The sequence below is a fragment of the Eptesicus fuscus genome, chromosome 11 (genome assembly GCF_027574615.1).
Source record: "Eptesicus fuscus isolate TK198812 chromosome 11, DD_ASM_mEF_20220401, whole genome shotgun sequence".
Lineage (NCBI taxonomy): Eukaryota > Metazoa > Chordata > Mammalia > Chiroptera > Vespertilionidae > Eptesicus > Eptesicus fuscus.
In genome coordinates, this window is record NC_072483.1 from 83485001 (window position 1) to 83512802 (window position 27802).

At 39.2% G+C, this 27802-nt stretch overlaps 2 protein-coding genes across 4 annotated transcripts in view; both read right to left on the minus strand.

Annotated features, from left to right (window-relative positions):
- The window catches only part of ABI2 (abl interactor 2), a 67468-nt gene extending 59711 nt beyond the window's left edge, over positions 1-7757 (minus strand). The window contains 1 exon segment of the mRNA XM_008146437.3: positions 7484-7757. Within this exon segment, the coding sequence (XP_008144659.1) occupies positions 7484-7600 (117 nt within the window). The 5' untranslated portion in view covers positions 7601-7757.
- Positions 7758-20188: 12431 nt separating this feature from the next.
- Positions 20189-27802, minus strand: part of LOC103290603 (cytochrome P450 20A1) — a 33820-nt gene continuing 26206 nt past the window's right edge. For all 3 annotated transcript variants that reach the window (XM_054723479.1, XM_054723481.1, XM_054723480.1), the window contains 4 exons: positions 24937-25048; positions 23335-23399; positions 20583-20672; positions 20189-20496 (listed from right to left, as the gene is read on the minus strand). In XM_054723479.1, the coding sequence (XP_054579454.1) occupies positions 20349-20496; positions 20583-20672; positions 23335-23399; positions 24937-25048 (415 nt within the window). In that variant the 3' untranslated portion in view covers positions 20189-20348. The remainder of the gene's footprint in view (positions 20497-20582; positions 20673-23334; positions 23400-24936; positions 25049-27802) is intronic.

Below are 27802 nucleotides of genomic sequence, written 5' to 3' on the forward strand. Positions count from 1 at the left end.
AAAGAAGTTAATAGGGGCGACCAGGCCAGCAGGGGAGGGCAGTTAGGGGGATCAGGCTGGCAGGGGAGGTCAGTTAGGGGGATCAGGCTGGCAGGGGAGGTCAGTTAGGGGGACCAGGCAGGCAGGTGAGCGGTTAGGAGCCAGAGGTCCCAAATTGCGAGAGGGATGTCCAACCACCAATCGCACACGTGTGTTTCAATCTGTCATTGTCGATCATGAATTTGGTTGACACTTCTATTATAGAGAAAGGGCGAATAGCGAAATTAAAATATTTCTTCTAATTAATTTCCTTTCAATGTGCATGAATTGGTGCACCAGGACACTAGTATGTACATAATGTTTAAAACAAAACTGCTGACATTAAAGGTATATTATGTGTGCATTTTACTTACACATGAGTAAAATTCATAACTATACATACTAACATTATACATATATTATAAACAAATGTATAAATGATAAAAGCCTAGAAACAATGTAAACTTAATGTCAATAAATTTAAACTTTCTCTCAAAAGCAGTGCCATTTATCAAGCTAACTAATTCAAAGTCTTTCTGTGAACCTAGCCTGGACTTCTGTCTATCTATATCAGTGATGGCGAACCTATGACACGCGTGTCAGCACTGACACGCGTAGTCATTTCTGATGACACGCGGCCGCATGCCGAGGATGAAACATTTGCTGCTCCTGAGGATGAAACATTTGCGACTAGAGTCTTGGAGTTAGTTTTTTCCTCAAAGTGATACACTACCCGAGTTATGCTCAGTTTTTTGGCGAAGTCTGACACACCAAGCTCAAAAGATTGCCCATCACTGATCTATATAAAAGGCTAATATGCTAAGTGTCCGTCAACCAGTAGCTATGACGCGCACTGACCACCAGGGGGCAGACAGCTCAGGAGCTGCCGAGCTGCAGTGACTTGGCAGCAGTTCTTGGGTGACGCACCCAGAAACCAGAGAGGAGGGAGCCCGATTCCTCACAAGGCCGCGAGATTCCACCTTCGGCCGTGGTTTATGTTGTTGCTGGGGCACTGTGGGCCCCAAATCTGGTTTACTGCACACTTGCATTTGCGTTCCACACCCTGTACCACAGCAACTTTGAAGAGTGCCCTCTCATACTCCGGGACCCCCTCAGGGCATGTTGGAGAGCCGTTTTCGGCCCAATCCCCGCAGGCCAGGCCGAGGGACCCCACCTGCCGGAGGGACCTCGCTCACTCCGTGGACACCCTTCGAGCCCTGGCGCCACCCCAGGTGCAGCCGGTGGGAGGTTGGCTCCACGGTGTGTCCAGCCATCTCACCCAGCCCCTCCCTGCCGGCCACCTTCTAATTAATTTCCTTTCAATGTGCACGAATCTGTGCACCAGGTCACTAGTATTTAGAATAAAATCTTTTAAGGGCGAAGAGAAAGAATTATTATTCAAAATCTATCTTCTACTAAAGTCTTGTGGTACTAAATATTGCAAAAGGCTGGCATCCTTATTGGCTTCCCCTATTTAATCTTGCTTTGTAGATTCTGGAAGTTCCTAACAATACATCTACTTACTTCTATTCAAAGTTGTCAGTGGGTAAATAGACAAAGCCAAATAATGGTCAGCAAAAATGACAAAAGAAAAAACAGTCCCATGTTACATTTAGTTCAAACTCCACTAATTCACAATTTACAAAAATGCTCTTCATAGCAATCAAATGGTAACACAACTAGACTGTCAAATCCATGAGTTAATTACTTATCACTTATTTCCTAGCATAGACAAACATTCAAAAATATTTGAGCAAGCAAAATACATATAATAAAAACTTTTAAATGCTGTGTCATAAATTCAATCGTTTTACTCAACAAAACACAGGGGACACAGGGGGAAAAACGAACACTATTCCTATTTGAACAGAATTTTAGTTTAGCAGAGTCAAAGGTAAGCTTTTGTTTTTACTCAAAAGAGCCTCATTTTTTATAAATTTAGCTTTCTGACTCTGAGCTTGTGCCTTCCATACTTTCAACAATTTTCTGCCCCTCAATGCGGAAAGCATGCTTGATCCTGTCAGAGACACATTTAGCACAGTGGATCACCACAGGCCCTGCTGACATGTTTTTTTCATTTTAGACAACCGCATTAGAACTTCAGGTCTCACAGCAGGAATTCCTCGAATTCAGCCTGGGCACAGGCCACATGCAGATTTTGGTGCTCTCCCAACCTTCCTGGTATAAAGGTAAACAATTCTATTAAGCAGGGTTTCAGGACAGCCTAGTTTTTGTTAAAGGTTGTACTGTAGGACAGCCTTGGGCGATATGTCAAATGCTGGACCACTGTGAATGCCTGACCACACCATCCCCGGAAGAGCTCTTACCTGATTTTTTTTAAAGAGGAAATCTCTCTTGCTCACTTCCTAAGAAGCTGTAGATCAGCTAAGGCAATTGATGAGCATCCTGACTAAGTGAAAGTAACTGATCTGCCATGTGTGAAACAGTACTGTCAATTGTCAGTAGCATCTACATTAAATATACTGAACAAATGAAAAGCAGTGAACTACTTCATTTACCTGTACATAAATCCACAAACTCTTCAAATTTGGAAAACTACTTCATGGTTTTCAAATAGATATTTTCTACTGCTTACTAAAATGTACTTAATTTATTCATTTAACAAATATTTACTGAATGCCTGTTTTGTCCCAGGCACTGTTCCAGGTACTAGCAATGAAGAGACAAAAACTCCCTGCCCTCATGGAGCTCATATACCAGGGGAAGGAGATAGGAACAGAAATAAATGTCATGTTAAATAAAAGTACAAGCAAAGAAGAGAGTGAACAAAGGGCAGGAGTATGTTATTATTTTACATAGATCAAAAAGGGGTCATCAAGACGGTGACATTTGAGAAAAAGCCTGAAGGGGGTAAAAGATCCAGTCATACAACTACTATCTGGGAATGAGTACTTCTGCATAGTCAATGCAAAGTCACAAGTACTTCTGGCAGAAGGCATCGTCAATGCAAAGTAACACGGTCCTGAGGCAGAAGTATGCCTGGTATGTTTAAGAAAAAAAGGTTAAAGTGGCTGCAGTAGAGTGAGTATGGGAGAGGAAAGAAGTAGAATCTAGATCACTTGTAGCCTGTAGGCAATATGAACAGAAGACATCATCTGATTTAGATTTTTAGCCCTGGCCAGTAGCTCAGTTGGTTAGAGCATCATCCTGATGCACCAAGGTTGAGGGTTCAATTCCCAGGCAGGGCACATACAAAAATCAACCAATGAAAGCATAAATAAGTGGAACAACAAATCAATGTCTGGCTCTCCCTCCTCTCTCTCTCTCTAAAAAAAGTTAATAAAAAAGATATGTACTGAATGTTGTATATATCAAAAAGGTTTGAAAGTATAAATACCAGATATATAATCAAAATCATTAGGCAACTTTAAGTTTCTTTGTATTTTCTAATAATCTTTCAACAATGTGCATGTATTCTATGGCTATTAAATAAGAATTTTAAATCTTAATATAATTTCAGTGATTACATTTTTATGAAACTAGCTGGGAATAAGCCATGACTCTATTATCTCCTTATAAACATCTCAATGCAATTTTTAATGAATTCTGGAATATCTTTGTTGATAAAAAGAAAAAAAGGAAGCCATTAATGATAGTTCTCCTGGTATTCAAAAGAGAAATAATTCAGATAAAGTATTAAGGTAATTTCCGTTCTGAACAAATCCATGTTATTGGATAACTTTGCTCCATATCCAAATAATGAGCAATGGAATTTTACTATGTATGTGAATTATCACTCACAAAAATCAGTAACTTTCTTTTATCTAAAAATAGGAAAAAATGTAAATACAAACAAGATGGTTTTTCAGACTTAAGGAAAGTAACAACTATAAATTTATTTCATCTACCAAAATATTAAAGCAAATATAAAATTCTTCGCCCTAGTGGGTAGCTCAGTTGGTCAGAATGTCATCCAAATTTGCAAAATTGGAGTGTCATCCCATTTTGTAGATTTGATCCCCAGACAGGGCATAAGAATCAGCCAAGGGAACAACGAATGGATGTTTGAATTGATGTTTCTCTCTCTAAGAAACAATAAATAAATTAAAAAATAAAATTCTTCTATTTGTAAAGCTGTAGATTCCAAGTTAATCAAAAATGTGTGGTTTTTTAAATTTCTGGACACTTCCTAGATCAGGCATAGATGTTTACATTAATAAATGAAGAAAAGAAACATTGGTCTTACATGTATCTCAAAAAAAAATCTTTAACGATTACTAAGTTCTTTTTTATAATTGGGTATCAGCAAATTGTAGTCATAACTTTCTATCACATTTTAGAAAAATTTTTTTCTAGAGATTGAATAAAACAAAAATCTAAAATTTTACTACAGATGATTTTTTTTTACTACAGATGATTTTTAAGTTTCTGTTAACCACATTAGTAACATGGACAACTACTACTTACAATCCTGCTCTGCTTTACCTGTCGATGTTGTGTGTTCATAGTCAATATCTGTTCACTTCTAATGCTGATAATGTATCTGACGGATATTTTTATAACTCAGAAACAATTTAAAGAGTACAATGGTTTTCAGAAAGACTGCACAATCATTTCCCTCCTTTGTCAATTTCACACAATATAATCCACATTTAGAACATTCTTATTTTTCTTAAAGTTTGGATACCCCTTTGCATAAAACCAGCTACTTAACTCATTGTGCACCAGTAGTTTTATTGCTAGCTTTACCCAGTGGCCAGATAAGTTTCTACTGAACGAGTACAAAAAACATTTTACAAAGTATCATACTTTAAAAAGATATTAGCTTGTAAGAACATGTAATAAATAACTTTAAAATGCAATGGGTATTTAATTTTAAGGTGTGCCTTTGACATTTATGTAAAACACTGTGTAATATGAAAACACGAGAATGCCTGTGATCCGCCCGCAATGTGTTAAGAACACTGAGCAAAAAACCTTACCTTTTGTTACATATGATCAACAGATCTGTCCTTTTTCTGCTTTACAAGCAAAAATTACATTTCCACAAAATAAAATCAGTGTCGGGTTACTTAACTTAAACTGGTGGTTAGGGCATGATGCTATCATAAGGCTAAATTAACCACTTGGTCACTGATCCTACCAATTAACTTTCATCTATTGCAGGGTCAGAGGCAGCATCAAAACCCCTGCTGGTCAATTCTTTGGATTGCAAGGAGAGCCGGCCAAATGTGCAGCTAGGTCAGCACAAATCACTATCATCATGTCCTATTTATCAACTTCCCTACAAACAGTTCATGTAAGAGCTGTCATCTGGAGAGAACACCAGTAATACACCCACTGGACCCTACAACAGATGATAATCTAAAGTGAAAATGTAAAATCTTTTTTAGATGCTAAATTGAACAAATATTTTAAAATCCAAATCCACTTCTATTAATCAATATTTATACTTTGAATTTCAAAATGCCACCACTAACTTTTGAGTCCCAATGCTGAGACAAAGTGTATAGGTATAAAAAGACAACCATCACTGATCTCTTTAACCTCTCAGCTTTACTAATCCAGGTACTTTCACCTTTATGTAACAGCTGTAACCTAAGAGGAACTATACCTTGAAATTACAATAAAAATTATCTTCCAAAGAGAGACAAATCTGTTTCTTCTCTTTACTCACTGATAATTAAGCGCAACACAAACAGTTGCCCACCCTCAATTTCTCTCCGACTTTTACCTCTTTCCAGTAGCCTCTCCTGGGGAATGTGAATTCCCTGAGATAGCACAGCCTCTTCCAATCCTTCTTCCCACCTGAAGTCCATTGGAGAGGATCAGCTGACACCGCATACAGTATTCATTAGCTCACAGAGCAGCTTCTCCTACTAATTGCACTATGAAATTCTGTAGACACTAGATGCCTATCAACCCCTGACACAGGGCCAGGCCATAGAACACTTCTGACTACATTTAGTGGAAAACTGAGCAGCTGAACCTTTGAATCTCTCCTACCCCACTCAGTATCAGAAAAGCACCCTACAAACGTGGACAACTGTATTTTTTGTATGAATCTCTGACCCAGGAAAGGTTCTTGGGTCAGAGCACTAGCCATACTTTCAACTGCCTCTTTGGAGAAAAGAGCTTGGATTGTGCCTGGATCATTCTGTAATAAACATATTCCCTACAAGATAATACAGAGTTCAGTGCACAGCAGGTAAAATCTCACAAGACCGTCCTTGATGAACCACGTGGTCCTTACAAAATTTATGAACCTATACATCTTAACACCTTTTTTACAAATTTAAACTAAGCCTTGAGAATGCTTCCCAGTATCTGATGTTGAAAAGGACGCCTGGAGGAATGGAGATGCGGGCAGGGGAGAAAAGGCCCTAGTGTAGGAACAATTTAACATACTCCTTCCATTTCCACCTTGATCCCACGTGAGTTTAAGTGGGAAGGGGGGGGGGGGGGGGAAATGGAGGTAGAGCCTGTGATTCAGAAGCAGCCATCAAGAAAACAAAAGATGCTGAATTTTCAAACTGTGCGTTTTAACCTATTCTTTCAAATACTTTTTAAAGGATTTTTTTTTTTAATCCACAGAATCTTTGCCTTCACCCAGGCGCAGCTGAATCTCATCTCACTCAACAGCCCTCGCCTCCATGCCCATGCACACAGCGCTGCCACGATGGGTCCCTATGCCGAACCCACCGTCACGGGGGACATTACACCACGAAGATCGTTTCCTAATGCGCCCCGAGAAACGGTCACCATGCTTTTCCCACAGGAAAATCAATTCCCCATCCTGACGGGATGGGGGCAGGGGAGGCTACCCCGCAGCCTCGCGTTCTCCGCAGGGAGGGAAGCAGCAGCAACTTCCCACAAGAGACAACTGCTCTTCCCTGCACGCGCGATGAGAAGCTACAACACAAGCACCCCCAAAAAAAACACACACACACACACACATACATATATACATACACATACATACATACACACACACACACAGTCTCCTGAGGCATTCACATCAATAGGAAACGGAGGCACTTCACTTGGCAGCAGCATCGCTCCTTTTAAAAAATCCTCCAGAACTTGGGGGTGACCCATCAACCCCCCGACACCCCTGCCACCTCGGGGAGCATGGTTCTGTCACACAGAAACGGCCACAGCCCGCCTCCTGCCTCCGCCACCCAGAACGCTGACCGGCACCGAGGGCGGGGGCGGCCGAGGGCAGAGAAGCGCAGAGGCGGGGACACCACACACCCCTAATTCGTGGCTTTTAAACGCGTGTTAAAGCGACACTTCCCTCCCGACCGGAGGATTCCCACCCGTCCCCCAGCCCCAGCGGCCACCCTCCCCCACCCCACCGCGGGCTCGGCTGGGCCGCGTCCCCGCCCGGCCTCGGCCCCGAGCGCCCTGCGCCCCCGGCCCCGGGGCCCCCAGCCCGGGCCCCAGCGCCGCCCGCCCCCGCGAGGCCCGCCCGCCCGCGTGCCCGGGCCGCGGCGCCGCTCACCTGGATGTAGTTGTTCTCGCAGTAGTCGGCCACCCGCTCCAGGTTCGTGTAGCTGTCGAAGAGGGCCCGGCGGCCCCCCGGGATTTCCTCTTCCAGCAGCATCTGCAGCTCCGCCATCTTCACATCCTCCTCCTCCTCGCCGTGCAGACCGCGGAGGCAGCGGCGGCCGCAGCGCCCGGGGAGCCCAAGCCTGGGAGCGGGGGAGCGGCGGCCGGGGCGGCAGCTCGGGAGGAGCGAGGACACCCGGCGGGAGCCGCAGGGGAGGGGGCGGCAGGGGCGGGGGCGGGGCGCGAGCCGCGAGCCCACGGACTCCGCGGACGGTCACCCGGGCGACTGCCGGCCGGGCGCGCGCACGCGCGCTCCTCCCTCCGCCGGGCGAGGATTTCCCACCTCGCCCCTCCCCCACTTCCGGCGTCTCCTAGCGACGGCCGAGTGGGGGCCGGGATGCTGGCGGGAGGCGAGCGCGGTTAACCCTTGGGCCGCCGCGGGTGGCGTGGATCGGGAGCGGCGCCGGCGGCCTTGGTGGGTCCGGCGTGGACGCGGTCCCGGGCCCGCAGCCTGCCCGCCGGCGGCCTCCGCGACGCCGCGCTGACCCTCCGCCCGGCGCCGGCAGCCGCGGCCATTGGCCTGAGGGGTGTCCGCCCACAAAACTTGCCTGCGGCTTTAAGTGCCGCCTGACTACATTTGTCTCTTCATCTTTGACCTCATCCCTCCTCTTTGGGATGCATCACCACATCCCGCTTCCCAATCCCAGATGTCCTGCGCGCCGGCGTTTTCGCGCTCCGTCGCTGGAGCGGTGTGCCGTCCCCGGACCTCAGCCTTTGGTGCTTGCCCGGACTCGCTTCCTCTCCGACGCTTATCCTGTCCCTCCTCGGGGTCTCTCCACCTTCCTTCCTTGACTTGTCGGGGGGCCTTGAGAAGGGCACCAGGGGTTAGTCTAGTGGGGTCAGACCAGGCCTGGGGTCAGCAGCCTCAGTATTTGAATCCAAATAGGGAAAAATTTTAGAGCCATAAAAGAACATTTATAAAGTCACAGAGTCGTAGAGGAAGAAATTCATAGAAGAAACGGGCTTGGGAGATAAATTATAGAGGCCAAGGAAGGGCCCTTAGAGCTTCTACGTGACCAAGGTCAAGGCCACAAGTCTGGGGAGAGGGGAAGGGGGAAGGGAAAGGCAGGACTGCTCCCAGGAGAGAGAGCATGCAAACCCTTCGGAGGGGTTTAGGGGAGGACCCAGGGGAAGACCTCAGTAGAATATGCAGCAGCTTTCCAGGTGTGGCCTCCCAGGCTCTGGGTCTCCACCGATTGCTTCGTAGGCACCAGGGCTGGGTCATTAAGTCAGTGCAGCTGGTCCGAGGTCAGCCGTGGCTTGTTGTTGCTTATCTGGTTTTGTTTAAAAATGAAAGCCCTAGGGTCACTCTCCAGAGATTCATTAGAGAGCAGCAGTGATGGAATGGGGTAGCAGTGACTTAAATAGCACATAAACTTGCTTCAGGGAATGAGACACTTAAGAATAATCAAGCAAATAAAACATATTAGAGCAAGCAAACTTTCCTTTTACTTAATATGAATTGCAAAGAGTTTGGAATGTACCAGTTTTTCTGATTGGACATGAATACCATTAGAACTTGTATGCTGAACGCTAACTTACCTACAGCATGTATGATTTCCACAGCTGCCACTTTTTTTTATAACCATCTGTTTCTTGTCAGTTTCTGTAATACTGCAAAAAGGTTACACTTGGACAAGATTGCTAACTAAACACCATAGTGCATGCATGGTAATAAGTTTTACTTGTGTAGTGAGGACAAGGTTGATAAGAATAAGGCTATTCTTTGCTGTGTTCATAAAACGAAATGTAAAAGAGGTTAACAGAAAAAAAAAGATACATTATTTTGTCAAAGGAATTTTATGTAGCCTCTTGGAAAGAAAGGAGCAAAACAGAATAATTTTGATATTTTAAAATGACAGGGAACGCTGAATTTAACTACACTTAAAAATACATCAGTAGGATTTCTTCCTTCCTCCTCCACAGGAATTAACAATATATTTCTCACAGACTTCTGTTAGCTACTTCTATTATCTAAATGTCTACCCAGATGAATAAGTGAATGACTCATATCACTGAAATATTTCATAGGATTTTATGATGGTATTTCAGGGGAAAATACCATTTTACCTTCCAGCAGAAAAATCTTCAGCAATTAAGATTAAAATTCAGGAAAGTAAGAGTTCCCTCAGTGAAAAGGGGTCTATGATGAGATTTTTAGTGTGTTAGATGATCCCAGGGAGGCTGGATCAGTTTTGGGGCTAAGAGATTTAATCCAGAATTTCCCAAATTTCCTAGGACTCTCCTATAAGTCCTCTGAATAAGAAAAAAAAGAAAAGAAACTCAGAACAAACTCATGGTTCTACTTCTATCTAAAATTTCATCTTGGATTTGAAACCAGATCAGTCTCTGATCATGGAAAGATAAGTTGACATTTATCTTGTTGGAATCACTGTGCTATATTGCCCTATTGCTTGATTTGCATTTTCCAAAATTATATAATTCCAACAGGGCACCATGCAGATAGAAATATACCACAGTGCCCAATTCTTGTGATTAAACCATGTATTGGGAAAGATGAAAACCTGAGACAGACATAAAATATATACACACATTAAGAAAGGTTGTCATGGCAACTTTGCTTGAAGATATGTATTTTTAAATCTAAGTAAATTAAACATTCAAAACACATTTGCATCTTCCTCAAAGGTTCTGTATCAAGAACATACATTTTTTTAAATTCCCCAATTCCTTCTGAATCGACACCTTCTTGAACACTTAACAAAATTCTATAAATATAGTAGCAGCATAGACTGAAGCACATATTTTCAAAAGGATATGAGAAAAATCCAAAGCGAAAGCCTAATAATGTTACTACTTCCCGAAGTCCTAAGCTTCTCCCTCTAAATTTTTAGATTGTGAGCAGGCTATGCCATATAATCTTTACAAGATCCTTTCAAAAAATCAGTTATCTATTAACTGATGACCTTGCCAATGCAAGCAACAAATCGTGAGTGTTGAACACACCAAGTGCCACTATATACTTAAACAATTCAGCCCTAGCCGGTTTGACTCAGTGGATAGAGTGTCAGCCTTTGGACCAAAGGGTCCCGGGTTCAATTCTGGTCAAGGGCACATGCCTGGGTTGTAGGATCCTCCCCGGCCAGGGCCCTAGTCAGGGGCGTGCAGGAGGCAACCAATCAACGTGTTTCTCTCACATCGATATTTCTCTCTGTCTTCCACTCTCTCTAAACATCAATGGAAAATTATCCTCAGGAGAGGATTAATAAAAATAAACAACTCATGCAAATGATTGTAATAAGTATTGCTCTTTAACCTAGTCAAACCAATTCTTGGCTTTATTTGTTCTCCGACTGAAAGTTCTCCAATATTCCTATTTAGCATCGATGATAAGTTTTCCTGGATAAGATATCTAGTTTAATTATCTTGCTCATACACTAAAAATAATGGTTTGATTCCCAACCGTTACTTCTGCTTCTTCCCCCACTACAGCCCATAACAGAAGTCTTTGTGTTCTTTGTCATATAGTTAACTACAAGTTACTTCCTTTTTGAGCACTAACCTAAAGGGTCCTCGAGGTGCTTCCAAACCCCAAACCCTGGACCTCGAGAGCTCTGAGTGCTATGAAGCTTTGGGACATAAGAATTTTGGGTTCTCCCTCCTCGTGAGGCACAGAGGAGAGAGAACACCATAATAATATCACGTCTGTTTTGTTCACTGCTATATCCCCAGTGCCTAGCATAAGAGCTGACTCGCATTAGGTGCTCAATAAGAAAACAAAAACAAAAAACCCTGCTGCTGGACTAAATAGGTCCCATTTCTTTGGAAGTCAGGACAGGGGTAGAGGAGAGAGTCAGTGCTACAGGATGCTGTGCTCTGGCAGAGAAAACAGGTGGAGGGGAGGGAGGGAGAGAACACGGAATTCAGGTGGTTGGTTCTAAGACTATGGTCACTCCCTAGTCTAGAGAATCTCTGGACCATGTATAGTTGGAGGAACTAGCTAGGACAGATGCTCCTTGAGATTCTTATTTGTCTCTAGATCACTGACAAAATGAGTTCTGTTCCCTAGAACAGTGATTTTTCAATCTTTTTCTTCTCATGGCACACATGAATTACTAAAATTCTACATCACACCAAAAATTATACTTTTGCCAATATGACAAAAAGTAAGGTATAATTTTGATTCAGTCACACTGGATGGCTATTGTTGTGTTGGCTGTTGTCATTTTATTTGACAATCTAAGGAAAACAGGTCAGTGCTCCTAAATAAATAGTCAGGTATTGAACATTTTAAAAATTTGTGCAGCACACTGGTTGAAAATCACTGCTATAAAATACTACATCTATGAAACATTGGTTTTATAGAGTAATAGGTATGCCTGAAAAAGGGGGTATCTTCATCAAATACACTTGGAACATTAAGTGTTAAACCAAGCACTAAAATACGTTTCTTTACACAAGAACTTCTTAGTACTACCAATATATTAAGATGTAACACACACACACACACACACACACACATCTGAGAAAGAACTTAGTAAGAATGAATATGATCCAGGAATCTTTTTCTCAGTGTCTCACAGGATAGTGTTCCATGAGACACACTTTGGGAAATAATGCTCTCTCGGAGCCAGGGGAAGGCAGGTAATGGGGGACATCTGTAATACTCTCAACAATATAGATAAACTGAAAAAAATAAAATAAAACTCTTATCCTTAAACATTTCCTGGTTTAATGATGATCTGATGATATAGAAGTAACAAAGAAGTACTTACTGTTTTGGTTGATATTTTTAATAACTACCACCCATTATAAACCTACTAGAGGACCGGTGCACTAATTCATGCACATTGAAAGGAAATTAATTAGAAGAAATATTTTAATATCGCTATTCGCCCTTTCTCTATAAGTGTCAACCAAATTCACGATTGACAATGACAGATGGAAACACACGTGTATAATTGGCGCCAGCGAGAGCTTTATACATATAGATAAACTTGCTTAATTAGAACTGCTTTCTGATTTAGCTAACTTTTCCATCCCAGTGAAGCACCCCAACTTCTCTTTCAGGTAATTGACAGCAACATACCAGTGAATATCAACACGAAGCAGATTTTTATTGTACATCACACAGGAAGAACAACAAAGGGTGAAATATTTAACTCTAACAGTGTTTGACCATATTCTGCGCAGTGAGAAAACCTGAAGTCATTTTCAAATTCCACCATTTCTTACTTCTTTTCAGTCGGGTCAAGTTTCTAAACTTTCTAAATCTCCGTTTTCTGGCTGATGAAAACAGGATTCCACTGAGTCTCCTATCTACCTATTCCAGGACTTCTGTGAGGATCAAATGAGATGAGGCACAGGAAAATGCTTCACAGACATTTGGTTAAACTGTAAATGTTTGCACCTGGCTATAAAGCAAGTGGTATTCCTGGGCTGAAGAAACTGCAAGGAGGCTAGTGCTAGGGAGAGGAAGCTGGGTGTTGCTAATGACGTCTTACCCGACACCCACAGCCACTGTTTCCAGGCAGGGCTGGGCTGGGCTGTGGGCCGCATTTTGTGCCATGGGGTCTCAGCAGTGTTGGCTGCGATTTGGTGGAGTGTCGCTCCAGAGTGGTGGCAGGGCCTGTGTACCACCTGGGGGAAGCCGAGTGTTGCTTTGTCGGCGCCAAGTCTGCGGTGCCATTTCTCTGTAAATGGCCAGTGTGCGTCACGGCAGCTCCTGTGTTGAGTGTCTGCCCCTGGTGGTCAGTGCACATCATAGCGACTGGTCGGACGGTCGGACACTTAGCATATTAGCCTTTTATATATAGTCAGACCTAATACAGGCATCACTGAATGGTGTCCACACAACATCTTAAATGCATCCAGTAATGAGATACTTAGCATATTACAAAGTACTATTAGCAGTAGAGGTAGTTTGGCTATCTGGAAAACTTTCAACTATTTAGTAACTTCAATAATTTCCCCTGGCCAGGTAGCTCAATTGGTTAGAGTGTTGTCCCGATATGCCAAGGTTGTGGGTTCAATCCATGGTCAGGGCACATACACAAATCAACCAAGGAATACATACCAGGTGTACCGGTTAATAATGTGGATTTTTTTCAATAGATGGAGTTACACATATGTTGATATATGTGTGATTTGATATGTACACTATTTTGTTGTATTGACAGCAAGTTTCAAAACTTCATATGTCAAATTTGTTGAAGGTGTTAACATCATATATATTTTTACGTTTAAAAATGTCGAATTTCATGCCATAAAAAGAGCATTTGCGGGAAGTTTTAATTCATTACTTTACTTTGAAGAAAAGTGCTGCTGAAAGTTACCGTATACTTTGGGAAGCTTATGGTGAACATGCTCCATCTCAAGATACTTGTGAACGCTGGTTTAAACGCTTTAAGAGGGATGATTTATATGTGAAAGACAAAGAACGTCCAAGTCAACCCAGAAAGTTTGAAGACCAACAATTACAAGCATTATTGGATGAAGATGCGTGTCAAACTCAAAAACAACTTGCAGAAAGATTAAATGTTGCTCAGCAAACAATTTCCAATCATTTACAAGCAAGGGGAAAGATTTTAAAGGAAGGAAAATGGGTGCCATATCAACTCAATGAAAGACAAATGGAAAACCAAAAGGTCATCAGTAAAATGTTGCTTCAACGGCACGAAAGAAAGTATTTTTTGCATCGAATTGTGACTGGCAATGAAAAGTGGATTTATTTTGAGAATCCCAAATGCACAAAATCATGGGTTGATCCAGGTCAACCATCAACATCAACTGCAAGGTCAAATCGCTTAGGAAAGAAGACAATGCTCTGCGTTTGGTGGGATCAGGAAGGTGTGGTGTATTATGAGCTTCTAAAACCAGGTGAAACCCTTAATACTGATCACTACTGACAACAAATAATCAATTTGAACCACGCTTTGATCGTAAAACCAAAATGGGCCAGAAGACATGGCAAAGTAATTTTGCTTCATGATAATGCACCATCACACACTTCAAACCAGTTAAAAACACGTTAAAAAATCTTGCCTGGTAAGTATTAACCCACCCGCCGTATTCACCAGACCTTGCTCCTTCAGATCACCACTTGTTCCGATCAATGGCGCACGCACTTTCTGAGCAGCACTTCAAAACATACAAAGAAGTGGAAAATTGGGTCTCTGAATAGTCTGCCTCAAAACAAGAAAAGTTCTATTGGGACGGTATCCACAAATTACCTCAAAGATGGGGGAAATGTGTAGCTGGCGATGGACATTACTTTGAATAAAGCACTTTTGATGTTTCTCTTGAAATTGTGTTCTCTTTTATTACAAAATCCACATCATTAACCGGTACACCTGGTACTTTGAATAAAGCACTTTTGATGTTTCTCTTGAAGTTATCCTGTTTTCTTTTATTACAAAATCCGCATTATTAACCAGTATACCTGGTAAATAAGTGGAACAACAAATTGATGTTTCTCTCTCAAGTCAATAAAATAATTTTTTTAAAAAATTACTTTATTCTACATGCACAGAAAACCTCAGTGAATATTTCATTCATTTATTGAAAAATATTTATTGTTTTTTTGTAGACAGGCACTTTACAGCTTTATCTATGAAGTAGTTACAGTGGTGAGATAGCACAGTTTCACTCACTACTATCATTTGTTAAAAATTAAAACAAGAATTTGAAGTATTTTAGATGTAAATAAATGTGTCTTTTAAAATTACTCAACAGGATATATTTGTGACTTATTTGCTCATGGCATTTTATCAGAGGTTCTAACAAGATCCATTCCCAATCTCTAGAAAAATGGCCACAAAACTGTAAACCAATTAACTGGGGAATGCTACTGGGAGAAGGAATGTCATTTCCTGCCTTTTGTTTATTGCCTGAATGTTTTACAAAATGGTTCCCAACTCAAATTTTACAATTATCCATTCATTCAGTCATAAAATTCTATAAATCAAACACTAACTTGATTTCTATTTTAAAAGTCTATTCACCCCCCCCAAAAAAAAATCTATCTATTCCCTGAAGCCCTTGCAAAAAAGTAACAAAGGAAAATGTTTAAAATTCATTAAGTGAAAAGTAAACCATATTGTTATCATTGCAATAGGTAAAAATCTGTATGTGTAAACAGGAAAAAATTTAAACAGTTGTATGGTTGGTTGAGTTTGCAGCATTAGTTTTTTTAAAAAATATATTTTTTCATTGATTTCAGAGAGGAACAGAGAGGGAGAGAGAGATAGAAACAACAATGAGAGAGAATCATTGATTGGCTGCCTCTTGCATGCCCCCTACTGGGGATTGAGCCCACAACCCAGGCATATGCCATTGACTGGAATTGAACCAGGGACCCTTCAGTCCACAGGGTGATGCTCTATCCACCAAGCCAAACCAGCTAGGGCAGCATTAGCTTTTTAAAAATGATTTATTTTAATACTGCTGTTACAGTACTCTTTTAATCATTTTCTCCTAAATTTTTTTAAAAATTATTGATTCTAGAGCAAAAGAAGGGGGGGAGAGAGAAGGAGAAAGGGAGGGAGGGAAGGAGGGAAGGAGGGAGGGGAAGAGAGAGAGAGAGAGAAAGAGAGAGAGAGAGAGAGAGAGAGAGATTTGTTGTTCCACTTATTTATGCAATCATTGGTTGCTTCTTGTATGTGCCCTGACTGGTATTCAACCCACAACACTGGCTTTGAGACGATGCTCTAACCAACTGAGCTACCCTGCCAGGGCTTAATCATTTTCTTTAGTTATTACGAATAGCACAATATTTAAAACTACTCCTTGATTCCCTTTTAAATAATAACAAATACACTGAAGATATTAAGATAAGATGAAGTTTAGATCTCTTACTTCATTTTTTAGCTAGTTTTTCCCTGTCTTCCTTTATAGTATTTCTTCTAGCAGGAATGAAAAACTATTTTAGTTTGTAACTGAACTGACTGTTATGCCCTAAGGACTAAATGAGATAGGTATATAACGTATTTGGTTTGTAACAAATGCCTTCCAGTCCCCTGTTCTACTTTCAGCTTAACTATTACTCCAAGTTTCAGTCTCACCCCTTTTTATCACTGCAGGTCACTCCCAACCTTTCAAAGCAACATTGTATGAAGGCTTTTGGCTGTGTAGACTTCCTCTGACTTCTGTAGTAACAGTACCTGCTTTGTTGTCATATCCTCCCTCCCAACTCCTCCCCTTCTACCTTAATCATTCACTGATTAGTAACTTAGGAAACAGGCAGAGGGCTAGCTAAGAAGAAAGAAAAAGGAGGCCACTGGTATCAATTTGTTGACATTATAAAAACCTGCCCTTGAAAATAACGTCTATTTCTCACAGCTATCTTCTCACAGCTACTGGTCATGTCCTCAGTTTCGTACATGATAGAATTGTGTTTTTAAGCAGTTTTCAATCTGTCAACATAATCTCATGTTAAAAAATGTTATAGGTTAACAGTGCTTTTTATGGATCTGGGGGGAAAAAATAAAGATGTCTTCGGAGAAGAATCTTAATCTGTTTGCCCGAGTCCGAAAACAATAACAAAGATGCTTAAGATTTCCTCTTAAAAGCTTTTCCTTAGGACAACAGAGTAATTTCATTTTTTTAAATAACTGTTCATTTTTTTTAAAATCCTCACCTGAGAATATTTTTTCCATTGATTTATAGAGAGAGTGGAAGGGAGGAACATTTATAGAGAGAGAGGAACATCATTGCAAGAGAGAGATATCGACTGGTTGCCTCCCACCTGCACCCCTACCAGGGCTGAGGATCCTGCGACCGAGGTACATGCCCTTGATCAGGAATGAAATCTGTGACCCTTTGGTCTGCGGGTCGACAATCTAACCACTGAGCAAAACCAGCTAGGGCCAACAACTGTTCATTTTATATGGTTCTATGACTTTCGCAACTTAGATGTACAAATATATAACTGTTGTGTTAGAATGGATGGAGAATATTTTTAAAATTGAAAAGAAAAAAAAGAATATCTGAGAAGGGAAAGCGAGAAAAGTAAGCATGCCAAAAATCTGTGCTTACATTCTGTGTGAAAAGAATACTAATATTCCAATTGTTGGAAATGCTATTGTTCACAATATACTAAATGAAGAGAACAGTAGATATGTCTGTAGAAATATGTGGATACAAAAAAGAATAGAAGGATCTATCTCATAAACTTAACACTGGCTAAATTCAAGTGGTAGCACTATCAGAGTGAGTTTGCTATTTTTTTGTTTCTGTATTTCCTAGATTTTTCTACAACAAACAGAAATAATCTATAATAATAAAAGGGTAATATGCTAATTACTAGTAGATCGGACATCCTTCTGGACAAAGCCAGGGCTGCAAGGGAAGTCTGGGTCCCAGGTGCCTGCCTGCGGCCGGAGCGAAACCCGGGTTCCGGGTGCCAAAGGGAAGCCAGTGCCGACAGCCGGGGGAAGGAAGGCCTACTCTTGCACGAATTTTGTGCATCAGGCCTCTAGTCCTATATAATAAAAGTCTAATATGCAAATTGACCAAACAGAATGACCAGCAGAACGACTGGTTGCTATGACACACACTGACCACCAGGGGGCAGGTGCTCAATGCAGGAGCTGCCCCCAGCCCACAGGCCGCAGGCCAGCCAGTGGGGGCCCCCAGATCGCCCTGCCGGTCACCCCGCAGAAGGAGGCGACCAGTGGCAGCGGTGGGGCCAGTGAGTGGGCAGCGCTACTGTTTTGAACAATACATTTCTGAACTATAAAAAAAAATGCGGAAAAAAAAAGAATGCAGATCACAATCAGTGAACAAATAGTTTTAAAAAAACAAAAAACTACAAAACTTAAGAGGCCTGCTAGAGTTATGCTAATGAGCCATCAATGACACTGTGGCTACTAAGATTTCAGTCATTTGATAAAGGGCAAAATAAGAACAACAGTTAATGGACAACTTATTTTATACATGATTAACATAATTTTTATTTTTTTAATCCTCTTGAAGATGATTTTTTAATGTTTTAAGTTAGTCATGTAACTATGAATAACATGTACTTAGCTGATTCTTCTGGCCTCTATTTCCCTTGATTTCAATCATTATTAGTAATTGTAGGTCCTCATTTTTAGGGTATATGCCAACTCCCTGACTCTAGATCAGCTGCTTTGTTTTTGCCTTGATCACTGATGATCAGGTCTCACTTACTTTCAATTTCCACTTATCGGCTACCGATTTAGCTCAGCAGATAGTGTTGGCCTGCAGGCGGACCCAAGGGTCCCGGGTTTGATTCTGGTCAAGGGCACGTGCAAGAGGAAACCAATCAATGTGTTTCTCTCACATCGATATTTCTCTCTGTCTTTCCCCTCTCTCTACCATGATCTCTAAAAAATCAATGGAAAAATATCCTCCAGTGAAGATTAAAAAATATTACATTTATCTTATCTAATTTTACTGACATTTGGTTTACATATCAATTGCCCACTCTTACCTTTTACTGCCAGTTTCCAAACCAATTAAGGCACTTGGACAACAAAGAAAGATGTGCTACCTACACAAAACCATGGAAAATGATAGGTGGGGTGGGAATAAATTTAACAATTTATTTTTTTATAAACATGATGCTAGGAGCTATGAATACTTAAAGTTTTAAAATTTGACTTAAAGTTTTAAACTTTAAATTAGTCTAGAAGTTAAATGTTTTGTCAGAAATAAAGCCTGCATCTAATTAAATTCTACGTTAATCACTCATAACTAGGTCTAAAATGTTAGCTATTTAACCATAAACACAGCATAAAATAATAATAACTAGGGTACATTCTTGAAACTAAATTTACAAATGAAATTCAGAAGTGTCAAAAATAAGCTCACCTGCAACATTTTTCATTTTTCTTCCTTTCTCACTATCTGTACTTGGCACATTTCCTTCAGTTGACTGAAGGAAGATGTGTTTTTAAAAAGTGTTTATGAACAGCATAAACAAAAAAAATGGATTAAATACAATGCTATCAATAAAAAGTATTAAATATAAAACTTATCAGTACTAAAGTGTTGTTAAAAGATACTTAAAATGTTTTTGAAAAAGCTCCACTATTTCTTTGCTTAGTGAGATTGACCATTTTTCTAAAAGCTTATTAGCTATTTTTTCCTATAAAAGTTGCTATTCATGTTTTTTTATCCATTTATCCATTGTATGTTTTCTTACCAATCTATATGAGCTCTATATGGTTATTATCCTTTTCTGTCATATATTTTGCAATTATTTTCACCCATCTTTGTTTTCTTCTTAATTTGGTTTGGTTTTTGGTTAGTGCTCTCTCATTTCTTAATAATAAACTCATTATGTTAAGTATATGACATAATAAATAAATTTAGAAATTCTGTTTTTTCCACAATTGAGAATTAATAGAGTAATTTAGTGCTAATAAGAATTCCAGCCCGGCCATGGTGCCTCAGTGATTGAGCTTTGACCTATGAACCAGAAGGTCACAGTTCAATTCCCAGTGAGGGCACATACCCAGGTTGCCAGCTCGATCCCCAATCATGCAGGGCAGCCAATCAATGATTCTCTCTCATCATTGATGTTTCTATCTCTCTCTCTCCCTCTCCTTTCCTCTTTAAAATAAATAAAAGTATATATTTTTTAAAAAGAATTCAGCAAAACAGAAGGACAAACAATTTTCAATTTTAGTTTGTCACTTAGAAGGGAAACTTCAAAATGCATTAAAAAAAACTGTATTATTTTCCACAATGTTACTTAGTTTGTAAAAGAATTCCATATAAATTTTCTAAGTGGGCATTTTCTTCACCAAAGTGTAACGTAAAAATTTTTACTATCTCTTTGAGACAGTGATCCAAGCTTCTTCCTTGAAGGATGTTACCAGTTCGTATTTAGTTTCAATAACTTGACCCTCCACAGGCAGCAGGTGCAGTCTCCTCACCAATACACTCAGAAGGACTGTGGTCACCATATACGCAAACCTAGTCAGGAAGAAAGTTGACTGGTTACTATTAACAATTACATTTTAATTATACCTGACACCTTTCCTTTCACTTGATCATCTCACCTTAACTCTGGGCATTCCTGTGTGCCTGAGAATCCAAGCAAGGAGAAAGTTTTCATTACTGATTCATCATTAAACCGGTCTGGATCAAACCTAAAAAGAAGATTGGTATTTAATTTTTAAAAAGTCATCCCAGTATATTTAATTAAAAAAAAAAAAGACGTTTGGGGGCTAATCACAATAGAATGCCATTGGCCTTTTACATATTTACACTGTAAGAACACAGATATAATAATGTTTTAAAAACTACTGAAAATAAAAACTGCTGTCACGTTATATTTAAATTTCACCTATTATTATGTTCCCAAATTATTCAACATATATTTTTTGTCTCTTTCTGCTTATTTTATTATTCTATGCCAGGGGTGGAGAACATCTGGCCTGCAGCTGTATAAAACCTGGGAGATCATTTGGTCTGGCCCTGCCAAAACATTCGAGGTGAGTTAATTAAATGTTTGACCAAATATAGCAGGCTGATTTTTAAGTTGATCATTTTGCATGTCTGTGAATGATGTTATAAATATCCAAATGGCCCTTGGCAGAAAAAAGGTTCCCCGTTCCTACTAAAATAATAGATGCAAAATACATTTCTCTGGAACCAATAATGAATAAGATTTTGACACAAGTTTACATCAGTATATGAGATATAAAGATAAATCAAACAAAATCACATAGTAAATATTTACATTTAAGTGTGTTCAACATATCTGTTACATGAGACCATCTGATCAATGTGGAAGGTATTCTACATTGCCTTTTCAATTAAATTTATTGCTTAAAATTGGAGACATCAGACTTAAAAACTTATATTCATCAATTATGTTACACCCAGACTTACTAATAACTGAAGGAAATAAGAAGGCTAAGGTTTTTTATTGTACACAATTTCACTCTGTAAAAACTTGCAGGGAAAATGGATATATTAAAACAAAACAAATAAATCACCCATTATGGATCATAAAATTTTGTCTTAAAAACAAATGTTTCTTGGAAAAGATCAGCAAAATTGATAAACACTTAACCAGACTCAAAAAGGAAAAAGAGAGAGGACCCTAATAAATAAAATTAGGAATGAAGGAGAGAAGTAACAACTGACACCACAGAAATACAAAGGATTATAAAACAGTATTATGAACAATTATATGCCAACATATTGGGCAATCTGAAAAAAATAGATAAATTTCTAGAAACATACAATATTTCAAGACTGAATCAAGAAGAAACAAAACCTGAACAGATCAATTACAGCAAAAGAAATAGAAGCAGTAACCTAAACACTCCCAACAAACAAGTCCTAGACCGGATGGCTTCATGGGTGAATTTTAGGGTCCATAAACATTTAAAAACTAACAGCTATCCAAAAAATTCAAGAGGAGGGAAGACTCCCATGCTCATTTTATGAGGTCAGCATTATCCTAATTCCAAAAACAGATAAAGACACTACAAAGAAAGAAAATTATAGACCAGTATCTCTAATGAACATAGATGCTAAAATCCTCAACAAAGTATTAGCAAACGAATTGAGCAATTCATTAAAAAGATCACACACCATGATCAAGTGGAATTCATTTCTGGGGTGCATGATTGGCTAAACATCCACGAATGGCCCAGCAGGCATGGCTCAGTGGTTGAGGGTTGACCTATAAATCAGGAGATCAAGGTTCAACTCCTGGTCAGGGCATATGCCTGGGTCTTGGGCTAGCTCCCCAGTGGGGGGAGTGCAGGAGGCAACTGATCAATGATTCTCTCTCATCATTGATGTTTCTAGCTCTCTCTCCCTCTCCCTTCCTCTCTGAAATCAATAAAAATATATATATTTTTAAAAAGAATGAATCTGGATTTTCCAAAAGGGATGGGTAAGGAGGTGTCAAACTTCAGAAAGCTTTTCCTTAGCATACAACAGCATTACTAACATTTCCTAAATTTCATTACATTTGAATCCTAAAAATGATTTCCACATTTTAGCATATATTCCTTTCTCTGTTTTTCAATTTGCAACCTAGATTTTCTAATCTACCAATGCATATCTTTACTTTTCCTATAAAAGCCACTTGGAATATAAAAATATACTTAATTTTTACTTATAGCATATTTTGAAGGATTGCTATTTCATTTATTAATAGATTTCCTTTAATATCATAATATTAAAAGCCAAAATGATAGAAACACTTAATATGTCCCATCCTTATCCTCCAAAATAAGGTTTCCTAGTATTTCAACCATGCCACCAACCCTGCCACTGATTTTCACACAACTGTTTTACTCTCAATCAACTCCATATATAACCTTCTTCTGGGACAGTAAATCCTAATCCATTTCCTTAGGATTTTATTAGCTGCCTATTTAAGAGGCAAACAAAAGCAGCTCTGTTCTTCAGCCTTTCCCTCCCTCACCATTCTCACATACAACACGTATACACACAAAACCTATTTCCTGAATTTGACTAAAGCACTTAATAACTGAGACCACTTAACCAAAAAAAAGAATTCCAAAATTTGACTGAAATTAAAAGATAGTTGTAGAGATCGGGTCATTACACAGATCTTAGGATAGAAGTGGTAACAGGAGAGACAAAGAGTAGCAGACAGCAGATTCATGAAAGAAAAAGTAGTGAGTGAGCAGACAATATAAAGGGAAGATATAAATGTATCATTGTCACATACTAAATTTTCTCCTCAAAAATTAGAAAAGTAATGCAACACATGAAAACACATAAAAATCAATAATCACAATGACAGTGACCAATATTTCATACTTGTATGGTGATGGCCAAGTACTGGGATCTTGAAGTACTACACCAAGGGCATAAAGAACAAGGGTCTGCAAACAAAAATAAAATGTCTTCTAGTTAGTCAAGGCCTAACAAAGACAAAGCGACACCCAGAAAGCCAACTCATTCTAAATGCTCTTTTAATGTAGATAATGAATACAAAATAAAAAGATAAAACAACAGAAGAAAACAGAGGCCATGATTTTGGTAATCTTACAGTGAGGAAGGCATTTCTAAGCCTGTCACAAAAGCCATAAAGTAATAACAGATTTAACTATAAAAAAATTTTAAAAATTGCATCCTGTCAAAACAAAAATCATACCATACCATATCAAATAGAAAGAAAAAATACTTGCTATCTACCCAATAGCATGTATAATATACAAAAAGACATATGAGCTCACTAGAAAGAACAGTGAGTTATAAGCATATAATTCACAAGAGAAGAAATACAAACTTTATATATGAAAAGCTGCTCAATCTCTCCAATGATTAGGGAAAAGCAAATTAAAAGCATGAGACAGTTTTTCATATAAAATTCACAAAATATATACGATTTATAAATCCATATGTGGTGAGGATATGGAGACAAAAAGCTTTTTCACAGATTATTGCTAACAATATAAATTGCCTTTTAGATAACAATTAAAATTCAACATACATATGCACTTTGACCCAAAAAAACTCCATTTCTACAGCTCTATCTAATATCTGTCCAAGCATATAATTTATAATAATAAAAAAAAGATCTAAATTCCATCTATGAGAACTGCTTAAATAAATCACAGTACATGGAATACTATGCACCCATTAAAAATGAGTTGGCCCTAGCCAGTGTGGATAGAGTGTTGGCCTGCAGACTGAAGGGCCCCGGGTTTGATTCCTGTCAAGGGTACATGCCCGGGTTGCAGGCTTGATCCCCAGTTGGGGCATACAGGAGGCAGCCGATCAATGATTCTCTCTGATCATTGATATTTCTATCTCTCTCTCTCTCTCCCTTCCTCTCTAAAATCAATAAAGATATATTTTAAAAATAATAATAATGAGTTGGATCTGTATCAAGTGCCAGTTGTACTAGTAGTCATGATACACTCAATAAAAGAAAATTAAAGAATATATAAAGAGTAACCTTTCACATATAAATTCAGTTTTTAAAATATATACACATATGTATGTGTATATACATACATAGAATAATATACACACAGAAAAAGATCTATAAAAAATATACACTAAAGAGAAAGAACTCATGGACATGGACAGTAGTATGGTGACTGCAGGGGGTGGTGGTTGGTGGAAGTAGAGGAGGGCATGGGGGGGAAATGGTGATGGAAAAAAATAAAATAAAGAAAAAAATACACAATAAACTATTAACAGTAGTACCCCTGGGGAAGAGAGCTTTTCTTTATACCGGATAGTTTGAACTTTAGAACAGGCATATATTATTTTGTCATTTTAAATGACTGTGTCTTTGATTTAATAATAGGTAGCATTTATTGGACACTTTAAACAATAAAATTTAAAAATACACACTAAAAGAGTTGAAAAGAATAACTGAATGAGTTAAGTATACTAAATGTTTCCTACCTCTCTAGGAATAATGAATTTGTCGATCTTTCCTTCAATATCTTGAAGCCGGGCAGAAACTGGGGTCAGTTTGGCAGTCCGAACAGTCTCACAAAGCACTTGTCGACAATATCTGTTTAAATAAATATTTTTTAAAGATTTTTATTATGAGAGAGGCAGTTTGAAATGTAGAAATATTTCAAAATGTCATTCAATAACTTTCATAACTTTCCTAATTTGAAACAGTCGCATATAATTCTTTGTTGCTTGAAGATGTCTTATCCTATATAATAAAACCCTAATATGCAAATCGACCGAATGGTGGAATAACCAGCAGAATGACTGGTCGCTATGATGCACACTGACCACCAGGGGGCAGACGCTCAATGCAGAAGCTGTCCCCTGGTGGTCAGTGCGCTCCCACAAGGGGAGCACCGCTCAGCCAGAAGCCGGCCTCACGGCTGGCAAGCATAGCAGCAATGGCGGGAGCCTCTCCTGCTTCTGCTGCAGGCGGGCGGTAAGGAGCGAGGGGTCCCAGACTGCAAGAGCCCTGGACTGTGAGAGGGATGTCTGATTGCTGGCTTAGGCGGACATCCCCCAAGAGGTCCTGGACTGCGAGAGGGCACAGGTTGGGCTGAGGGGAATCTCCCCCCCACACCCAGTGCACAAAATTCGTCCTCTAGTATGTATTATATATATAAAAAGCTAATATGCAAAGTGTTTCCTCGGGAGTTCAACCAGGAGACCGGGAGTTCGATTGCTCACTATGACATGAGCTGACCACCAGGGGGTGGCGGCGAATGAAGGGAGGCCCTGGCCAGCAACCGGAAGGCCCTGATCAGCCCTGATGGCCAGCCAGGACTAGGGACCCTACCTGCGCATGAATTTTGTGCACTGGGCCTCTAGTAAATATATAAAGTCCAGGTGGGTAAAGATTTAAACAAATAATAACATCTTTAAAAGTACCAAAGAAAATTCAAAGGAGTATTTTTATAATTTTTGAGTAGAAAAATCCTATATTTTTAATAAAAGACTTTGCTAATAAAAAATTATATAAATATTGACACAATGACAGAAACCATAACAAAAAATACATATAATCTGATTATGAAATTTTTTATATGTTAACAATCATCATACATAAAATTAAAACACAACTAGAAAAAAATTTAAAAAGACAACTAGAAAAATATTGACAGTAAATATATCTTTAACCTTTTGCACTCAGATGTCGAGTGTGACTCGACATGGTTAGCATCGGTAGCAGCTCTTTTTATACTCTTTGAATGTATCAATAATTTGAAATATAAAAAAATCCAAATAAATAAGTTTGTATGAAAAGAAACTCCAGTTTTTTATTCTACTGTCACGCTTTGTAAAATCTGGGGTATTTAAAAAATGAAATCCCGAGTAGAATAAAGGAATCGAGAAAAAAGCAAGCGAGTGCAAAGGGTTAATGTATCAAAGCTTTTTAAAACTTCATAATTAAAATAATCAAACACCCCAATAGATATGTGGACAGAGAATACAAAAAATCAATTAAAGTAAATATAAATGGCCCAAAAACACATGAAATGATAATCTCATCAACAATGGAAAGATAGCCAATCAGAGCACTTTTTTTTACTTGGCAGATATGCCAAGATGAAAAAGAATAACAATAGGCAATACTAATAAAAATGGGGGAAAGACATTGATAGTCAATTGGTGGAAATATAAATTGGTATAACCTTTCTGAAGGATAATTTGGCAACATACAGTATAAGAATATTAAGTGTGCATCACAATGAGAAGAAAATGTATTGAAATCTTGACATGAACCAGTTCTGTTAAATAGTTTCTATGCAGTATCTCTTTTTTGTTGTTGTTAATCCTCACCCAAGGATATTTTTCCATTGATTTTTAGAGTGGAAGGGAGAGGTAGAGACAGAGAGAAACATCGATGTGAGAGAGACACATAGATTGGTTGCTTCCTGCATGCACCCTGACCAAGGCCGGGGAACCTGAAACCCAGGTACATGGCCTTGACTGGAATCGAACCCGGGACCCTTCAGTCCATGGGCTAACACTCTATCCACTGAGGCAAACCGGCAAGGGCTATGCAGTATCTCTTTCAATCCTTGTAAGAACCTCAAGGATCCCATTATTATTTTAATTTTACAGATTAAAAAATATTTTAATGAGGTACTATAGTATTGCATATATCCTTAAATACTAATTTCATTATTTATTAATAGAAACAATTAGAAATATTAGCAAAGATGTAAACATAGGGATGCTAATTTTGTTTATAATATTTAAAAACAACAAAAGAGGAAACATCCTTCCTTTCCTCTTTGAACAAATATTTATTGGGTACATACTACATTAGAAGCTCTGTGTTAGATACTCAGCTAAAGCAGTGAACAGGACAGATACCTCCAAAGGAACTCAAAGTCTAGTAAACAGGGGAAGGGAGAAAAGTAGGGACATCAAGGATGAACAATTACAAAAGCACAGTAACTGTTATGATAAAGAATATTCAGGGGATTAGGGAACACATGGCAGGAGCTTCTAACTGGAGAGAGGACTATGCAGAAAAGTAAACACTCGGGCTGAGACTTTCAGGAAAAAACAGGAGGTAGCTAGAAGAGAGGGAAAGAAAGAATCTAGACAAAGAAATAGTCGCAAAACCCAGAAGATATGAAAGAGTGCTGTATCTCTGAGGAAACAAAAGAATTTACAGTTGAATCCAAGAGTATGAAGAGGCACAAGTAGTAAGCGATAAGGTAGAAGAGGAATGCAAAGCTAAGCTCCTGAAATGCCTCATGAGTTTAAATTTATCTTAACGGCAACCAGAAGTCACAGAAGGATTTTAAAGTGGGGAGTCATCTAATCAGATGTGACT